Raw genomic sequence first — 20310 nt, 5'->3', positions numbered from 1 at the left:
ACACATACACATTGTTCTGGGTCACAGTCCTAGAATCCCTGTATATGTATGAGCCAAGCTCACACAAGTGCATAGGGACTGATAGTAGCTGGAAGATTCACTATACCTGGACCGGATATCCAATTTTATATACAGTAAGACAAACAACAAATAAGACAGCAAATCTTACAAAGCTATACAACCAGTCAGAAGTAAAGGTGGAAATACAACCCATGACTTCATGACTAAGGCTAGACGCTGCTTCCATTCCTTAAAAAATTAAATTAGAGAAATCTAGTACTCTTTGAACTAAAGTTTTTTTTTTAATTTTGTTTAGAAATTTTTTAAAAATTCATGGAACTTCTAAGCTTTAAAGAGAAGGAATCACAGCAGCTATTACTATAAGCATTTCTAAAGTCATCCCAAGCATACAAAGCACTTTTCACACCCTGTCGTGTTCAGGCTGCAGTGGGGAATTAGTTTGTGTGTTTGTGCAGGGAGCAGGAAACTGGGATGTTTCACCTAAAGAGATATAGCAAGTTTTCAATGGGAAAAGGATGACAGAAACTTGATTTAAAGATTTTAAGAGGAATATATAGAATTTTATTAAGGCATTTGGTACAAAAGTGGGGAGGCTTATCTTAAGCAAATATTAGGAAATGCTAAATCAAGGCACAGACAAACATTACAGGTTAACGATATAACAACAACAACAAATTGACTAGAGCTATTCCAATTTGGAGCAGGAGCTGCCTTTAAGCTAGAAGTGAAAATGTGGGAATACAATACAGAAGAAGTGGAATTGGTTGGAACAGAGATATCAAGTCTTAGAATATACGAACATAAGCAAAGCCATGTTGAATCAGGCCAGGGGCTCATCCAGTCCAACACGTGTCGCACAATGGCCAAACCCCACGTGCAATCAGGAGATCCACCAGCAGGGCCAAATGTGAAGGCCTTAATAGCAGAGAAGAGCAAAGTGCAGGGAGGAGAATGAACTGTGAAAATGTGGTTCAGTTTGTGGCATGAGCAGCTAACAAACCACAGACTGTCACAAACTTTTTGACGCTAGACAAACCAATTCATAAGGCAGTAGAACCCCTTCCCTCAGCATGCTAGAGACACCAAACTCGCAAAGGATCTCCTGCTGACTCTCCTCTTCCTGGCCTCCAACTCTGGTGAGGATTGGATTTATGGGATCCAAGTTATGACCCCCCCAAAAAATAAAAGAATGTGCCCCCAGGAAAGTGCTTTTTGGGGAAATCAAGTGCAGGTTCAGAAGTATATAGAATGGACCTTGCACAAGCTGAGACACCAAACCCACAGCTGATCTCCAGTTTACTCTCCTTTACCTGCCTTCCAGATTTGATGAGAATTGGATTTATGGGGTATGAGTCACTGCCTCCCAAAGAAGGTGCCCCAATCCCCCATAGTTACCAATGGATGGAGGAAAAGCAAAAAAAAAAAGCTCAGTAGAACAGTATCTCTGCAGCAGAAACTGAATGGGGGCATTTTTGCAAACACAGCAAAACCAGTGCAATGTGCCCAGCAGAACTGGTGCCAAGGTGGCACTGTAAACCCAATAGGACTACCAATAGAATCAGATTTGGAAAGGGCCATAGAAGCCATCTAGTCCAACCCCTGCTCAATGCAGAATTAGCCTAAGCCCTAGAGCATATCTGACAAATGTTTGTCCAGCTGCTGCTTGAAAACTGCCAGTGAGGGTGAACTCACCACCTCCCTAGGTAGTTGATTCCAATGCTTAGAATCAGGCACAGTTTAAAAGTGTATAGAATGGACCACCTGCAAGCTGCACACACCAAGCACACAGGGAATCTCACCCTGCCACCCATTCCTTTACGATCTCTCCAAACTGGGGGCAGATTACATTTCTGGAGTCCCAGTTATGCACCACCCAAAAAAGTCATCCACATTTATACCCTCCCACCCCTGAATCTGAACACCTCATTGTGCCATGAGGGTGTGAAGGATGCTTGCTGTGGGGAAAGAAGTCCTCCATCCCCGGTATATCACAGGCCCCAAGCCCATCCTGCCAGGCCACTGGAACCTGGCCTTAGGAGAGCATCACCAAGGGTCGCAGAGCCTCCTTCCCCATATCTGTTCATGGGGCTCTCTGCAGAGACAAAAGAGTTGTTAGCACTGTCCAGAAATACCAGCAGTTGCTAACACTCTTTAGAAAGCAGAATCTGACAGCAGTGATTTGGGGGGGGTGGAGCATCCTCCCCATCCAACTCCCTGTTGCTGCTCTCCCCTCAAGTACACTCCTCCATATCCCCTCCCAGCCCAGTGTCAGAGAGCAGCTGTGCTTCCCATCTTCTCCAATTTTGGGTCCAGTTTGGAAACATTTCTGCACACTTCCCAGTGACCCCTGTGTGATAGAGTGCCCGGTGTGCCATGCGCATGTCTGGAGGAGTGCAAATCCACCCAGCACTTGTCCCCCTCTGCCCTCTTCAGTCATCTGCAAAGGGTGCACCTCAGTATGTTGCCACTGGAGACAAGAGTGTCAGCCAGAAGGAGGAAAAAGAGGCCTACTCCCTCTCAGCAGGGATAAGTGGAGGGGAGTAGGAGGCCCCTCCAAGAAAGGTTCCCTGCACTTGTGCTGACATGGATGAGACATAAAGGCAGGCCACCCTTCAAAGGGTCAAAAGGGCTATGTGGAGCACCCAGAAGCAGTCATTCCCAAATGATTGCTGAGAATGGCCAACTTTCTCCCTCATGGAGGATATAGTCTTTTGTGGGCTATGGTGAAAGCTCAGGTCTCCCGAGAGCAAGGAAGAAGTATGCACTTCATGGCAGACCTCTGGAGCAGCCAGTTCCCTGGCTGTTTCAGGAAGACCCCTCCTCCCCATACATATACAGATGATAAAAGCGCTTACATTTAATCCCTGGGTGAACATTGCTTTATTGCATACTGCTGGAACACTTGTCACCATCACCATGGAAAGCAATCTAGGAAGTGGAATAAATTCTGCAGTTTTAAAACAGTTGGAAACCTCTGGCTGAGCCTCATAGATCTGAAATTAAACAAAACATGCTTTTAGGTGGTATGACTATAATCTTGCGCCACTGAGTCCGACCCGACAGAACCAATACAAAGAAGGTATTAGCTAAAAGATAATAAAGAAGTACAGAATGTCCAATTCCACAGAGGAGAAAGATTGTCTGGAATTTAAAAACAAGTAGCAGATGTTATCTGCTTCCATTAAAATAAGAATTTGGCCAATAGAATTAGGATAATCAAAGTATAGCTTTTAAACCATCATTAAACACCAAGCAATAGCTCTCTAAAACAGCAGTGAGCACAGTATACAAGGCCAGGCTCCTAAGAGGTCATCTTCCCCTTGATCTGGCACTGGAAGGCCCCTGTGTCAGAGTAAAAATCAACAATGCTAAATGGTAGGCAAAAAATCTCCATATAGCACCAATAGTGCTAGGTAAACAAGCTGGATGGCCAAAGAAGAACCATTCATGGCATCTTCCTAATGCCAACATAAATGGGCATGTACATTCCTGGCTCAAGGTGTAGCCTGAGAAGTTTTGAAGGGATTTGTACACATGGTGTAGCTAAATAACACAGCCTCACTTCATTAGGGCAGAATGCCACTTGCAGTTGGTTGTAGTTCAAAACTTTTCTTCAGGTTGCGGCAGCTATGACAACAAATAGAATTCCTCCCCTAAAGTAATAGCATACATACACTGCACTCATATGAACATATGAAGCTGCCTTATACTGAATCAGACCCTCAGTCCATCAAAGTCAGTATTGTCTTCTCAGACTGGCAGCGGCTCTCCAGGGTCTCAAGCTGAGGTTTTTCACACCTATTTGCCTGGACCCTTTTTTGGAGATGCCAGGGATTGAACCTGGGACCTTCTGCTTCCCAAGCAGATGCTCTACCACTGAGCCAAGCCACTCATTAGTTTCTTTCCAATTTTGTGTGAAATAAAGGAAAATTGCTAACTATACAGCAGATCCCACACCACAGTGACTTATCCCTGACATTTTTGCTATTTTATAGTTTTATATTTTATGATCTTTTTTAAACTGTTCATAATATATTTTTACTCACTGTATTGTGGAGTCAGATTAATGACATATAAACTTGAAAAGGAACATTGTAGACCAAAAGTCTAAACAGCCTGTTATTCATGTAGCAATGAACAGTATGTACTGCTAAAATGTTTTTCCCAAGAAGCACACGGGAAGGATAGACACCTTTTATGACTCCAAAGCCTACTGTTTCATACATCTACTTTTCTCCCAGATCAGCTAAATATTTACCACCTTTTCAAATACCTTTGTGTTTACTTCCTATTTCTATTTTTTCCAGGCTATGTTCAACGAAATTTTACAAGATTTTTTTTAAAAGGATGCCTTTCACTGTATTTCATCTTCATGCTAATCTTAGCTGTATGATTCCAATTTTAGCATATGTGCAGCCAAAACAGGTCAAGGCTTGTAGGTTAAACAAGTAGTATAATTAAATTAAAATCTTTCACCCTCAGCATTTAGCTTTCATCTTTCTAGAGTATGTATTACATTAAAAATGATACTTAAATTCTTCCTGTTAAAATACCCTAAACACTACATCTGAGTATCTTTATTAATATAAAAGCTACTTGTACTTTTCAGACAGTTCATAATTCAGCCACTGCTACATAATTTCTCCAAAGTCAAAGAGTTTCTTAATAAAATTAATTTAATGTTTAAAAAAAAATTGCTACCTTTCTGAATCAAGCATATGCCATCAATGTCAATCCAATTCAATTAGTTGTATTTAACTTAGGTTGAAATTTGATTACTTTCTTTTAAACATTTCCCCCCAAATATCCAGCACTAAATACATATCTGCTCAGGAAGCTTTTATCAAGAGCCAAGTCCCACAACTGTCTCTACAGAACTCTGGCACAGACTCTGTTGCAGGAATTAAATAAAAGTAAAAAAAAAAAATACAGCAAGCATATTCTATTCCCAGTTAATACAGTCATTCTGAAGAACCCAGTGCAGATAATAGCAGTTTATTTACAGAAAAGGGGCAAGAGCATAAAATGCCCTTTACTCTGCCTTGCTTTGTGCTTAATCACAGGTATATGTGTATTCTACACAAGCAATGTAAAAGCAAAGAACATGATATAAAATCCAAAATTTATTAGCTTTTATTTTTAAAAAGATGTTGCTAAGGTTTCCAATGGTCATGGGCATCATTGCTTTGCATCTTATCTCTTCCAGACTTAACAGAAGTAAACAAAATAATGCAGTTGTTTTCAGAGATGGGGGATTTCTGTCTGAGGGAGACACCTAGTTCAAATAAATACAGTACAGCATGGATCAGAAAATATTTCCTTCTTGTAGTGCCCTGACTTGGATAGCTGAGGCTAACCCAATCTTGTTAGTTCTTGGAAGCTAAGCAGAGGCTAGTATTTGGATGGGAGAGCTCCAAGAAACACCAGGGTTATGCACAAGCAGGCAATGGAGAACCACCTCTTAAGGTTTTTTGCCTTGAAAACTATGGGGTCACCTCAAGTCATCTGTGACTTAAAGGGGGGGCTGTGAAAGAGTTCATGAGAGCCCATGAATCTTGCAAGTTAGAGATTTATCTCCAATAAGTAATGCATGAACAAGCACTGAACTAAGGCAAACTCATTTACTATTCTCAAAAAATACAAGATGTTCACCTGGGGGGCCTTTACTATACATTATTGTGATCTTAATGAAATAGAATATCTGTAAACAATCTGTATAGTTCTTACCTTCTTTAACAATTTCATATTGTCCAGCCAAGCTGATTTCAGTCTGGGAACAAAAGAATACTGAGATTCCTTAAAGAATCTGCTCAGTAAATCTGGGCATATTTTGAAAATGTTCACCATAAGGTCAGCAACCATCTCATCTTCCACAGCAGTCTTTAAACACAGGAGAAAGCGCAGAAGCACCAAATTCCCTCCTCTAATAAAAACAGACAGTGGGAAAGATAAGCATCATGATGACATCTGTCAACTTACAGTCATAACACAAAATGCTAACAGTATTAGTCTTCATTATGGCCCACAGACTATTCAGAAGCAGATAAAAAGAAGCATTAGAAATAAGGGATTGGATTCTTCTCAGCCTGCCACTGACATGGAAAACTCTGAATGAAGATTTTGATCAAGTTATTGTGGTCCTGGTTTTATGTTCATAACAGCAAGACATTGTACAGTCCCTTCTGTTACAAACAAGGGTTTTTACACAATTCAACATAATTTAACAATTTCATAAGCCACTGAAATTAATCATTAAAATTTGAATTCACACAAATAAATTCACACACACACACACACATATATATATAATATTCATTTGCAAGAAAGAGTTCTTGACATTTAGAAGTTAGCAATATATTAGCAGAGAACAGGACTCAAAACAGATGACTGATAACCAAGGTATGGCTAAAATTAGTTACAAATAACAAGTCTGCTCCTCCTTCCCAAAACATTCTGTGATCCTCTAACTAGGGCTGTGCAAAAAAAAAGTTTAGTTTTTTAAATTCAGGTCCATTGGAACCAAAAAATATTGGCATTCCCGAATCCCAATATTGGTATTGCAGAAGCACAACTCAGTGGAGTGGACTGAAGGCATTTTAGAAAGACCGTGGTCTCTTTAAATGCTTTCTAGCCGCATTGAATAAAAGCCAAATAATATTTACTTTTATTCAGGTGTGGCTCTTTCAGTAGCTGAATCAGATTGTCTAAGGCAGTGGTTCTCAACCTGGGGCCATATGGCCCCCCAGGACATTCCAAGGGGGGCACAGGTAAAATCTGAATGAATGGGGGGCCACGGTACTAGATTAGGGGGCCACAGAGGGAAGTGAGAAGCGAAGAAAACAGAGAAGTGACTGAGAAAAGAAAACAGGAGAGACAGTGTGTGGGGTGCCGTTTCTTCATGCAAGTGCAACCCTGAGTCCACTAGGGGAGATAAAGAGCAGGGATATTCCATATAAGGAAAAAACCCCACAATTTTCCCAGAGTTAGTGGGAGGCCCAAAGGACTCCAGATTTTCTTATAAAGCTACATATTTGATATTCTAGGTATAAAAATTCCTTATACTTATGTTAATTGGCTATCAGTTTGTATTTTGATTGTTGCTGTGAATGTTCGTAATGGATGTTAACTATTTTATATGCCAACAAAGATTGGTACTGCTTTACATGTAAACTTTTTCTTGAATGCAATACTGGAGTTTTGACAAAGATTTTTTGAAATGGCAGATTACGACAGAGAGCTGTAAATCCTTGTCATGCTGCAGTTTTCTCTTGGGCTGATTTATTGTCCTGTGATGTGATAACATTGGTCTTGGGCTGATACCTTGGAAAGGAATGACAAGCAAAAGTTTTATTGAAGCTGTGACCACATGCTGTCTCTGCATGTAAACAGATTTTGTTTTGGAATACAATTTGTACCTTCAGAGGACTGAAAACCTAACACATGACTTTTTTCATTGAACTTCTATGCATCTTTTGCAACTATGGATTTTTGCATCGTTGTAATCTTGTGCAACAGTGGTAGAGGCTTAGTTCTCCCTTGTATGTGAACATTGTTGTTTATTAGCGGTGTTGTATTCCCTTTTTGTGGGGTATTTTTTTTGTAAATTTGTAAATTTCAGTTTCCCAATAAGAACTGCATGTGTGCATTTTGTGTGGCTGTTTATACTCATTTGTTCCTTGGCTATTTACAACAAAACATTGAAATAGCTGCCTTCAAGTACAACACCTTTATTGGCATATAAAATAGCTACCTTTATACCGGTAGGACAGACAGGAAGGAAACAAGGTCGGAAGGGGGCCACGGTCGGAAAAAAGTTGAGAAACACTAGTCTATCTGGAATCAGATATGTATAAGGTATTTTTTATTTGGCTCAGGATATACCAAGCACATATCCCCACTTCTATGACAAAATGCTTGAGTAAAAACCTTGTTTACCTTTCCACCTTCTCCTTTAAACATTTTTTCCACAAGACCATTCCTAAGGTAAAATGGTAAACAATTCTCCCTCAAAGGATTACTGGCTGCATACACAATACTGAATCTTCAGATAGCCTTGATAACAGCAATTATTGTCCAGCATGGAAAATGCATTCTTAAAAATCTATCCTCTTTAATTCAAAGCAAGAACCCAGAATCCACAGACAAATGCCTTTCAGTTTTCTATGCAGGCCACAGTGACCACTGTGTAAGCACTTGCCAGGAAGCTGGAGAAACAAAGCAAAGCATGGGATGATAGCCAGAAAGCTGCCAGAACCCCCATGTACTGCCAAGCCCAGTGCAGAAGTGTGGTAATAAATGCAGTATATGTGATCCTGGCCAGCCTTAAAAATTGTGCCTCTGAGTAAGGCTGGGATATGAAAGTCTTACTGTTATCCCCACTCGGCTTAGCTTTATGTGAAGGCTACAAGATGGGGTCCACTATTCCAGCCCACAATTCATCAGACAAGACTGAAGAAAATACCTCAATTCAGAATCAAATAATTAACCTCTAGCCTAAATATCTTAAGCACCTGCACAACTTGAATACTTTACCTGCCTGCTGTGCCAAGGCTTGGATCATAGAAGTTAATGCCATGTTTCAGAGAACAACACAGGTCCATTAAAAAGTTATGAACCATTTCCCTTACTATAACCTTCCCTGCCTCTTCAGGGTCCTGGGTAGCCTGCGAAGAACCAAAAGAACAGGAAAGGGGGGTTAATTAAGGTTTAACTGGGGGTTTTTTGGGGTGGGGGGGTTAGTACACAAGTAAAGCAGTTTCAAGGATCAGTGTGTGCATCCCTGCTGCACTTTTTTCAAACTGGGAAATAAGACAAGGGAGGGCCTAAAAGAAAGCAGCAGAACATGATAAACATAGATACTGCACAAGCATGTACAGAGGGAGGAAAAATATATTCCTATCATAGTCAGAGAGGAGAAAGTTGAGAACAAATCCCCTTGCATTTGTATTTCTACACAGTCTGTGCCATTGCTCACTGGACAAATCTGCCTACTGCACCCACCCTCAATTCACATGCACCCAAATCAGTACAGATTACAATTACTCCTACAAAATGATTTCATCACAGCGACAGGGCCAAGTCTTTCTTTCTAGAGACAATACAACAGAGATATACCTTAACATCTTCAGTGCTGACATCAGTGATTCCATTCCAGCGATAGAGTGAAGCAATGTGGTTCAACACATCTACAGTAAAAAAGCGCACCTTCTGGGTTTTACTGATACTTCTGTTGTGAACCACCTACAAATGGCAACAATGTTTCCACAATTTCAAAAACATTCTCACTTTTATCTTCTTGTTTCTCTCATATAATGCAACAAAACGCCTCCCAACCAGAAACTACACAACTAGTTCCCACAACAAAGGCAATCCAAGGGCATGATGGAGGCCAGAACACAGGCCCAAAGAGATTTCTGTTAAGTATGATTTCAGCAAGATTCATATTAATCAGATACTTTTTGGAAGAGAATCCAAAGGATCTTAAACTGGGAACGCTGGAGTTTGAACATCCTGCATGCAAAGCAGATGCTCTAGCACTGAGCCCATGCCCCCATCCCAAAAACAATAGCTCACTTGACAGAAGTCATGAGAAAAAGATTTTATTCCAGTTTATTTATAGAGAGAGAAGGCCTACATCACAACTACCTAAATCTAAAGCATGTTTGCATGCGTATAAAGTATTCAGTTTCCTAACTGATATGCAGTATCAATGTTCTGGTTGCCTAGAAAGCCAACTTAAGCATATTTTATTATAGGTTCCATCTCTTAGAGTGCTTTATGACCCAACAAACAGTTTATAACAGAAACAATGATAAACCTAAACTGCAGTCAAGCATTGCAGCAACCAGTAATGGGAGATTCTTTGGAAAACCAAAGCAAAGTTATTTTCAGAAATAAAAGACAAAATTGGAGGACAAAACCATTTCAAAGTTAATACCTTTGTTGTCAATGTGGAAAGCAGAAGGCTAATTGTAGAAATTCTATCTTCCTTAAGTCCAGTTCTAAAAATATCAGGAATGAAATCTACAAAACAATATAAAACATTACAAACTATAACCAGAAGACAAAGTATTTTGAAAAATGAAATCAATGTCACTGGTGCATAAAAGAGTATGAATTGTGTTATAAGTGGCAATGTCCAGAATACACAATGGACACATGTAAAGGGTGGCTAATATTAGGAACTTACTTTTTATGACACAGATATAATACAGACACACAAAACCAGCAGTTTGAAGGCTCAATCTGCCTCCTATCTATCCTGCAGTTTGGCCCCCAATTCCATTGTGGCCCATTAATGCACTGAGTCACTTCACCTGGATTTAGCTAAGACAAAGGGCTCTTCCCTTGAGAGAATAGTAACAATATACAACTTATGTCCAATTTTAATGCAGCACTGGCTGAGGCTAAATGATTGACCCATGGGACTTTGCATAACTGCTCTACACAGTTAAGAGCTTCAGAGGGACCTTGTGCATACAAAGTCTCCTTGGACATGTACTTCTAATGTAGTCAGTGTTATGTTTAAACTAGGCCTTAAATTACAAACTATAAGACACAAGATAAAGGTTTTTCATAACCTGCACTCCTCTCCGTGAACAGTGACAGAGGCTTCTCAACTGCTGACTTCAATGGGTGGGATAAAGCTCAAGGAAATAGGCATGAGAATGTCTCTGCTGAAGCTTCTGGTACCATTCACAGTGGAAGGAAAAGGTTAAAGAGTCCTTTGCCCTCTCCATTTGTGCTGAAGTGAATTAGTGGTGGAGCCAATGCTGCCAGCTCTACAGCATAGGGAAAGGAGACAAGTGGGTGCTCTTTTTGATCCCTTGCAGTTCCCCTCTCTTAGGTAGACCATGAGAAGGAGTGCAGGAAGGGTTGCATCAGTGTTTAGTTCTCATGGCCCCTTCTTAAATGCCCAGGGAAACACGGTTTGCTACTCTGGGGTCAAGCAGCAATTTTTTTTCCAGGCCAGTTTTCCCAGGGATCCTGGAATGGCTTTGTTTTGTTTTTTTGCCATCTTCTGGGCTTGGAGCAGGTGTGTGTAGGGGGGAAGGACTTGTGAAATTCCTGCATTGTGCAGGGGCTGGACTAGATGACCCCGAAGGTACCTTCTAATTCTATGAGAACACTCTTCTTCCAACTATCAGCATCACATTTTAATAAAAGAAGGAGTGATTTAGGCCTTTAATGGGAGGGGGGGAATACTTGTCAAATACCTTTTAACTCGAGAATGTGTACCAGGGTCATGTTGTCACCAGTAATTAAGAAGGAGAGAGCATACTGTATGTATGCCATACGGACATCAGGCTTGCCCTAGATAATCATTAAAAGACATTCAGAATATATGTTAGGCAAATGTCAATTTAAGGAATGGGTTTGCAATTTTAAGCAGACAATTCATTGTCTATTAACCATTAAAACTATTTTTATACTCACCATATATATTAGCTCAGGTGGGTTACCATTTCTATACTCACCATATATATTAGCTCAGGTGGGTTACCTCGTGGTCCCTCTAAGCTTAGTTAACATGAGCTAGCACGCAGATTTTTAGCCTCCAGCTCACACATTTTTGTCTTAGTTCAGGAACGATGACCCCAGAGCACACTAATCTATGCAGTAGCTCACGACTTTAATGCCAATAGCTCACAAAGTAGAATTTTTGCTCACAAGACTCTGCAGCTTAGAGGGAACATTGGTTACCTCCCCTTTTTCCCAATATCCTCCTTTTACATGCATATTAACTAGTGCTGCTACCTTCACTGTGGTCAGTCTGGGCATATATACAAAGGCACTGATGACTTTGTTGCTCGGTGCTCCAAAGTGGCAGCTGACTCATTTTTCAGGAAGCTGAAAAAGCCCATGGCCCAGTAAGGTTTGCGGGAGTGTCTCTGAGGTTACAGGCCTCAAGCTAGGGATGAAAGTAAATGTGGCTCTTTTGGTGACAACCCAGCCCAAGCCCCCAGACCAATTGGGCACAGGGATGCATGTAGATATTACATCGGGGAAAGGATCACCCCCTCTGGCACCCCGCATTCAAGCAGTAGCGAGAGGACATCCTCTCCCCCACGTCTCCAACCATGGAGAAAGGAAGAAAACCACTATAAAGCAGTCCCTATATCCCAATATCAGCAAGGCAGTAGGTATGAGATCAGGTGGTAGCTGGCAAGGACCGCAGAGTCCAACAATGGGTTTTTTTTAAACAGCAGACCATTGCCTCCTTTAACCCCAACCCCCCGGAATACCCCTAAAGAAAGAGATAAGTTGATAATATCTCCCATGGGGGCCAAACTCCATCCTCACAAGCTTTAACTAGCCAGGATGGACAGGAGTCAAGGGGACATGTGGTGGGCCTTAGAGCCACTAGGATCTTATCCACTTCTTTACTGGAGAGTCGACTGAAGTGGCCCTGGAAACAGACAAGGGCTTCCAGTTCCTTTACTATATCAAATGTAATCTCACTTGGGAGAGTTTTCCACCAGGCCAGTTGAAAAAGCTCTGGCTCTGGTTGAGATCAGCGGATCATAAAACCGTTTGAGGGACATGGTGGGAGAGATGGTCCCACAGATATGTTAGTCCCAGTCTGCATAGGCCTTTAAAGGTCAAAACCTCTGTACAAGAAACACTGTAATGCAATAATGGAAGCAGCAACACCAGAGAAGTAGTGTGTTGAAAGCTACAGAGAATCAACATTGTTGAGTCATCACTGTTCACTCACTGTACATGTTTTTTCTTACCTTATAATCTCTCTTTTTTACTAACCCAGACAAGAACTTATTATTGAAATCAAAATGGCTGTAGACATCCCTTGCAGCATCTGGTCCTTGTGTCACCATTGCTGATAGCAAAGTGAGGCACTGGCGAGACATTCTGCATGAATAGAATGAGAGAGAAGGTGCTATTTAAGCAATATGTTGGCAAACAAACCAGTGGAAAAAATTAAGAACTTACATTTTTGAAGTAAAAGTGATGAAGGCTGCAGCTATGTCAGTAAGGCAGTAGACATTTAGCAACTTATTTACTATATAACACATATCCCATTTCTCTCATATATAAAAGGGTAGAATGAATAAGTAATGAAAGATAGTCTTAAACAAGTATAACTACTTTAAACTGCAAGAAGGAGACTCACACTTCTTTAATAAAGACAGAATTTTAGCTGCTCTTACTTTCTTAAAATTATATAATTTGATTTTCAAAAGCAACCAAAGTAACAAGCAGTTCAATTCTACACTTTGGGCATTTACTTCCCAGGTAGCCTTAACCAAGCCATACTCTTTCAGACTCAGCCCTCCATCTGCGAAAATGGGACAGTATCTTTCTTCTGAGGATTACCTGGATAAATGAATGTGAAGCTATTAGACTGCTCTAAAAATAATGAGCATCATTATTAACCCATTTCTAAAATTTGCTACCAAATGACATGACATGTCCCATATCAGAGCATAAACTTGGATAAGGATGTCTAAGGACATCAGACTCTGCAATGCAAACAGGTTTGAGGTGAACTAGAGCTGCAGGATGTTTTCAACAAAGCATACCTACAGCAAGGTATCTAACCATAGTGTTAGCAAAAGAGAAACTATACACTGGCAACAGTGAAACACTATTAATAAATGTTTATAAATACTTCAGCATTTGAACTAAAAATACCATTCATCAAAAAGTAGTACTTTTCTCAATAGCAAAGCAAAAAAAAATGTTTTGTAGATGTCTTGCATGTTTCCAAGATTTTCAGCCACCAACTTCTGGAGAAAATGCGCCCATGTCTCCTACTTTCTCAGTCCATAGGCTCCTGAGCTGCAGTGCAAGAGCTATATTAAAAGCTGTCTGCAATGCAGTACAAAGGCTGAGGGTCAAGAAAGTCTGGAACAAAGCCCATTCCACTCCAGTGGCCTTCTAGATTAAAGCCAATGATTGCCACTGATTGGTAATTGTCACCATCATTTTCCCCATATGCCTGCATGAGTACCAGCATTACAAAGAAACAAACCCATGGTTTCGATACTACAGATAATTAAAAACCAAATCTGTAAACAACTCGTAAAGGCTAAACACCATTAACTGTTGGTCTTAGTGCTGTCTCTATCATTAGGCAGCGGGAGGTGGCCTACTCTAAACACTAGATTTCAGGGTTCTATTAAAAAGTAGCACGTTTCCAGTTATGTACTTTATTATTATATTTCTATTAGTATGAGGGTGAGGATTTTCTTTTTCAAGAACAAAACCTTTTTTTTTTGTCCAAGAAACCAAACTACATTTTTTTATACAATCACTTTAAAATACAGGTGCTAGGCAACCTCTCCCAGGGCTATAGTACTATACTATACTATAGTATAAGGAGATGAAAAATACAAAGAAACAAAAATTGTATTTTACTTGTGTAACAGTGGTCTCTGAAACATCAGCAAAATGCTACCTTGATGGCTTTTTAAATCAGGCGGCATAATGTATTTAATAAACAAAATATACCTAAAGGTATCTAAAAGTTAAATAAGGTATATAAAAGTTAAGTAGCAATAGAATCTGAAAAGCTCAACTAAAAATTAAAATCAAATCTATTGGAACATTGGGTAGTACACAAGAGTTTTGTTCTAGGAATGGTGGAGCATTTTTCTGACACAACACATGATCAGCCAGTGAAAGGCTGCACCATTCGCAGAATGAAATAGCTGGATTTGATCGTTTCCAAGGTCTAATTCCATGGTCTGATTCACTGGGATGCAGCTAAGCTGTTCTTAGATGAAGAGCTAGTGATTAAACATTTGACAATGGACTTACCTATGATTTTCAGAATACAGAGCAGCATAAATTAATCTCATGTAGCTGTTGATCAGCTTCTTTACTATGTTCATCCCCACAGCATGAAAATGGGAAATATCACTTGCTGTTCGCAGCAAAATGCTTTCGAGAGCTTGAAAAATAAGCATCATCTGCAATATACAAATGTTTTTAAGATTAAAAACAGACAAAAAAACTAAATAATGCCAAAGTCACCTGAGGAGCCCTGAACCAAAACTAGAAAGAAAGCTCCAAAATGTGCTTTGATTGTTTCCTATTATGGTCAACTTGGAACATTAAAGGCAGGATGGCCAAGCTTTGATTAAAGAAGTTCTGTAAGTAAACAGATTGTCAGAATTTGCTACTTTGGAGCAGCAGCTCTAGGCTGCAACCACACTAAATCCCAATACTAAACCTGATCTTTGCATATCATTACACTCTGAAGTATTTATTTTATTTACTTGATTTTATTTGTGGAAGTTAAAGTAGACTTTAAAGTATTAATTAAAGTAGACTTAAAACCCACCATTGCAGGGAAACTGGTAATTATGTACAAAAAGATTTTAATGGCAAAGGCAGTTTAATGATGTGTACTCTCAACACATTTTTTTTGTGAAGATCACACCCTCCATTGCATCCTTTCCTCAGCAGCAGCTCACAACAGTGACATTTTAAGCAGAGTTACTCTCTCCCAAGGCCATTACTTCCCTGCACTTAGTAGACCACAACTCTCTTTAAGATGATAGTGTAGGAATCCTCTACCACTGGGGATCTCTCCTCCTTTCACAGCCCTCCCACATGCAGAGAACTATAACTCAGGGGAAAGCTGTGTATAGAGGAAAGCTTTGGCTGAAAGCACTTACATTAAGTGCAGTACTCCCAGGGCTACTAACATAATATCCCATCCTAGGGAGCTAATCAGCAAAGCTGCTATTTGCAACCTTTTCAAAAGGGAGGGGAAAGGAGTAGGTGCTGCAGCCAAATTGGGCACAGGGGCTTCACAACTAGGAAGGGAATTAAAACAGGGGTTTCAGTTCTGTTCATGGAACAGAACTTTCCTACCTCTCCCCTTCTTCAATAGCTCTCTGCACCACCCTAAAAGCTGCTTCTTAGCGATGGAGGACCCCTGGAAATACAGCAGAATGAAACTAAAGAGGGAGAGCTATGAAAACGGCAAGAGACCCCATCCACACCAGTAGTTCACAGGCACACTTGGGAATGTAACTCATCATAATGTTTAAAATACCTGAAATAGCCAATCAAGCTATAAGAGTAGCCTTTCTGCTCCTTGAATTTTTGTTGTCATCATTGTTTTTAAAGCTTTGGATGCGTACACTGGCTGCACAGATCACTTCTGAGTATGCAGATCTGGTTCACTCTTAACAAAATTAAATTACATAATGGCATAGGCATGCACAATCTGTGAGGAAGGGGGAGCCACATCTCAACCAGCAATCCCAATAGCAATAGTTGTGGCATATAGGAAAGAATCACAAATAAAGCACATCTACAGCTGGAAAAATGCAACAGAATTCTGGCAACAGATACACATCCTCGAAGAATAGAAGCATGGATACCAATTGCATAGATTTCACTAATCATGCAAATTAATGATTATTTTTACAGGCTTTGTGAAGGATCAGATGTGTAGAGTACTTTGCACAAATAAACCCCATAAATGTGACAATTGTTTAATGTTATTTTAACAATCTCCTGGCACCAGATTAGTTTTTATTCTCATTTGTTGTCCTAATGCTGCAAATCATACACTGCTAATACACTTTCTATTCTGCAAATTCAGCTGCACAAAGTGAAATACCTACCTCACTTTCTGGCCTCCTTTCACCATCTAGAAGTTTTAAAATTTCTGCACACTCAACAGAAATTTTTATGTATCCTTCCACAACATCATATTGTTCTGCTGATGGTAACAATTTAGCTATTGATGTGAATGTTTCCAAACCTGGAATAAAACAAAGATATTTTTTATTTCTTTACTGAAAGTGTGCTATTTCATTCCTCATTGTAACAAACTATAGTTAACAAAACAGTTACTCAGCCTATTAAGCAGGCCAAGTTTGCTTATTGATGAACAATGCAAAATCCTAGTTTACAAAGCTCCTTAGTCATCTATGGCTGGGGTAGGATTTGAAATTTTTCAAGTTTTAATGCTTGTCCACTAGACCCCTCATTGCTCCCATTGTTGCACGGGGAAAGTGACATGCAAAAGACCTACACAAGTATAGACTAACAAATATCTCAAAGGAGCAACAAAGAATGTAGAATAGTGCATTCCGAAAGTGCAGAAGTACCAATATATAGACACTTTCCTCATCTTACTTTGGAACATCATGCACAAATTACAGTGTATGCATGCATAATCCATATACAGCATACATATACTGCATGAAGTTTACAATAAAAAGCAGTTGGAATAACTACCCCTGCTTGTATGCAAGGTTCATCATCAGCCAAGAAGGCAGTAAATATTCTTGATTACTCTTAAAGCCTTTCGACTATACTGATTGGAAGTAATGACAGGATGGATTAAGTTCCTTAATGAGGCATTGAATCTACTGGAGGAGGAAGAAATGCAAAGGAAGCAACAGTCGTTGTCTAGGAAGCACGTGGAAACCCCAACAGCGCCTTCACGCGCTCTCACCCTTCATAGCGGTACTGGGCTCACGCAGCATGGACTTGAACTGGGTGCCGGAGAACTCCGCTGCCTCTGTCTTGCGGGCCCGCTTGGGCTGCGGGGGCAGACGCTCCTGCCTTTTGGCTGCAGACGGACTTTTGCGTTTGGCTGCCATGGTCGTCACGGGTCTGCATACTGCAACTATCAACCGGAACCGGCTCTCAGGAGCCGGAAGCGGTCCGTCGCTTGTTCTCTCCTCGAGAAACTGCAAGCAGAGTGGGTTCCTAGGAAAATAGGTGCAGGTTTCCAAACTGGCCGGTATCCCAAAGCGAAGTCGGAGGTCTGAGTCCAATAGCGCGGCGTTACTTCAGTCTACGACAGCTTTCAGCTCCGCAAAGGATTTCACTGGAAGTCCATGTTCCTTTCAGATACAGTCGCAACCCCCGTCCTCTTAGAGCTCCTGTTTCACCAACTTCTCGAAAGCTTCTGTACTGCGTGGGCATTGAGGATACAATGAAATGAATTTCTATACAGGTTTTGTTGCTGTTAAGGGCATCCCGCTCGCTTTGTTCTGTAGAGTTCCTTAAATGCAGTAATCCCAGTTCTGTGATCGTGGAGCACCGTACTTTAACTGTCGAGCAGCTGCAGGTGGGAGATTTGGGACGGAGACTGTTCGCTTCCAGCTCTGCTGTTTGAGAGGCAAACACTAGAGTGCTTAACTAAGATTTTCTCTATATACACAAGATGTCACCTTTGTATTCTAAGACTGATTATTACAGGATAATTAGAACGTTTAGCGCATTAGTGTAGGTATCTGCCACCTTGCCGTATATTCCATTTGTAAATACATCTCTTATGTATTTATGCTGGAAAAGATTAATTATCAAAACATAATGCTCAGCACACAAAACAGCTTCAAAGGGAAGCTTTTGAACTTTTGTTTACTTCTAAGAGAGTGAAACGTAAAACATAAACATTATTGTAAATGAGAATTACTACATACCTCCGCTCCGTCATATGCTTAGTTATTGCCACTTATCTATATTTAGTTGTGGAATGGCACTACAATTTATCAGCGTTCATATTTCTCAAAATCTGGTCGGATCTAGGTCAGTGTTTCACAAAGCTGGTGAAAAGGAGGCCGAGACTCTTCCCGTTTTAGTGATTGGTGAATGCTGTTTGTAAATTTGGACATAGATAGGTCACCATCCATAACCATTGGTCTAGGTTAAAAACAGTTTGATTCTACAGTCAATTTCCTATTTGTTATCAGGTCATTTTTATGAGTTTAAGCAGTTTGTTTCCTTCCTTTGTTCAAAATGAACATTCAAATGTGGAATTCGCTAGCTCTTTGGGGTTTTCTACCCTATCGCTAATAACATCCCATTCCAGACCTCCCCCCCCCTTAACTTTTCAACTTTTTAAAAAATCATAGGGAGAGCTACACTTTATCTATTAAATTAGGGCAGGATATTGAGCTAGTGGTGATGAATAAAGACTATATGAATATCATGCTAAGGGTAAAACACATAGTTTAATGATATTTCATACGATTAAATGCTATAATGCTAAGAACAGTTTCCTGGGAGTAAGCCATATTCAATAAAATGGAATATTCTTCCAATCAGACCCCAAACGTCCCTTTATGTTAATATATGACACACTCTGTTAACCATTTTAATTTCAACAAAACAGAGAGCAATCCTTTGTAAGTCTACTCACAATCCTACATGGGTCTATTTGATCATTTTTACTCCCAAGAAGAGTTTTTTTTAGGACTGTTAAGTATATGCTTCAGTCAGTTCTGTCCAAATCAATGAGACTTGCAGTGGAATTCTAAACAATATGACAACTTTCTTCCAAATACCCATTGAAGTCAATGTGTTTGGAGAGTGTAACCCTGTTTAAGACTGCCTGTTAAAACCTTGTCTGAATCATGTTAATAGATTCAAAAGAAAAAGTAGAATGATTACTAAATGTGCCAAGAGAATTAATTTAAAAATTCAGTCTTTACTATAAGTACTCTTTGTGCATTGTGAACATAAATGGTGAGTATAAGAGAAAAGTTTCTAGATTAGATAGCTGGGTTTGTTCACACTTTATTGAGTCTCTGTATAAAATTAATAAGACAACCTTCCATTGCAAAGGCAAAATAGTAAATAAAAACCTTTTATTGGATTGCAAAAAATCAGATGTTAGGAAGATGCCTCATATGAAATCACAAAAACAAACCAATATGCAACATGAACTATGTATCATATCATTGCTCAAAAAATAGTGAAGGAAACTACCCAGATGGAAAATTTGAGATTTGATAAGGCGGGAGTTCTTGTATTTGTAGATTCTGAAATCAGTACAAATGCACATTAGATCTATTTTAATTAGAATTTCCTCCCCTCCCCCAGTTTAATAACCATATCCCTCCCCCACCAGTCTTCCCCCTTTTCAATAAAAAGCCCTAACCAAAAATAAACCTGTTTTCTTGAAACAACCCAGGTCTGGCTTTATGTATCAGACCACAATCACTGCAACCTGTGCAGTTTTAATCTTGCAATGTATATAAAAATGAGGAGAACCTTTGTTACCAAAAATGATATATAAAATAAAAAATTGTCTGAACTGCTGTTTTTATCCCATTTCCATAGAAACAGAGGCCAATCCTAAGAACATGGGATGCCTTGTTTTAAATAACCACCATATAGTGATTATTTTAAACGATTTGCTTTGTTCCAACTAGCTTGACATTCATTTCCATAGAAACAGCCCAAGAAATGGCATCAGAGTTGATAGAACTTTTTTTGTTGTTGTTGGTAGATTTACTCAATGTCAAAGAGCAGGCATATAAAGTGCTTTAGATTAGAAGGTCCTCACTG

At 39.9% G+C, this 20310-nt stretch overlaps 1 protein-coding gene across 1 annotated transcript in view; it reads right to left on the bottom strand.

Moving 5' to 3' along the window:
- URB1 (URB1 ribosome biogenesis homolog) overlaps positions 1-17625 on the bottom strand; it is an 85697-nt gene extending 68072 nt beyond the window's left edge. The window contains exons 1-10 of the mRNA XM_060234325.1: positions 17465-17625; positions 16626-16765; positions 14803-14954; positions 12759-12891; positions 11238-11334; positions 9959-10044; positions 9136-9261; positions 8554-8684; positions 5749-5944; positions 2877-3014 (exon numbers count right to left, since the gene is read on the bottom strand). Of these exons, the coding sequence (XP_060090308.1) occupies positions 2877-3014; positions 5749-5944; positions 8554-8684; positions 9136-9261; positions 9959-10044; positions 11238-11334; positions 12759-12891; positions 14803-14954; positions 16626-16765; positions 17465-17612 (1347 nt within the window). The 5' untranslated portion in view covers positions 17613-17625. The remainder of the gene's footprint in view (positions 1-2876; positions 3015-5748; positions 5945-8553; positions 8685-9135; positions 9262-9958; positions 10045-11237; positions 11335-12758; positions 12892-14802; positions 14955-16625; positions 16766-17464) is intronic.
- Between the last annotated feature and the right edge of the window lie 2685 nt (positions 17626-20310).

Source organism: Heteronotia binoei, chromosome 3 (genome assembly GCF_032191835.1).
Source record: "Heteronotia binoei isolate CCM8104 ecotype False Entrance Well chromosome 3, APGP_CSIRO_Hbin_v1, whole genome shotgun sequence".
Lineage (NCBI taxonomy): Eukaryota > Metazoa > Chordata > Lepidosauria > Squamata > Gekkonidae > Heteronotia > Heteronotia binoei.
The sequence above is the reverse complement of the archived record's forward strand: the minus strand, read 5'-3'. Positions and strand labels throughout refer to the sequence as shown.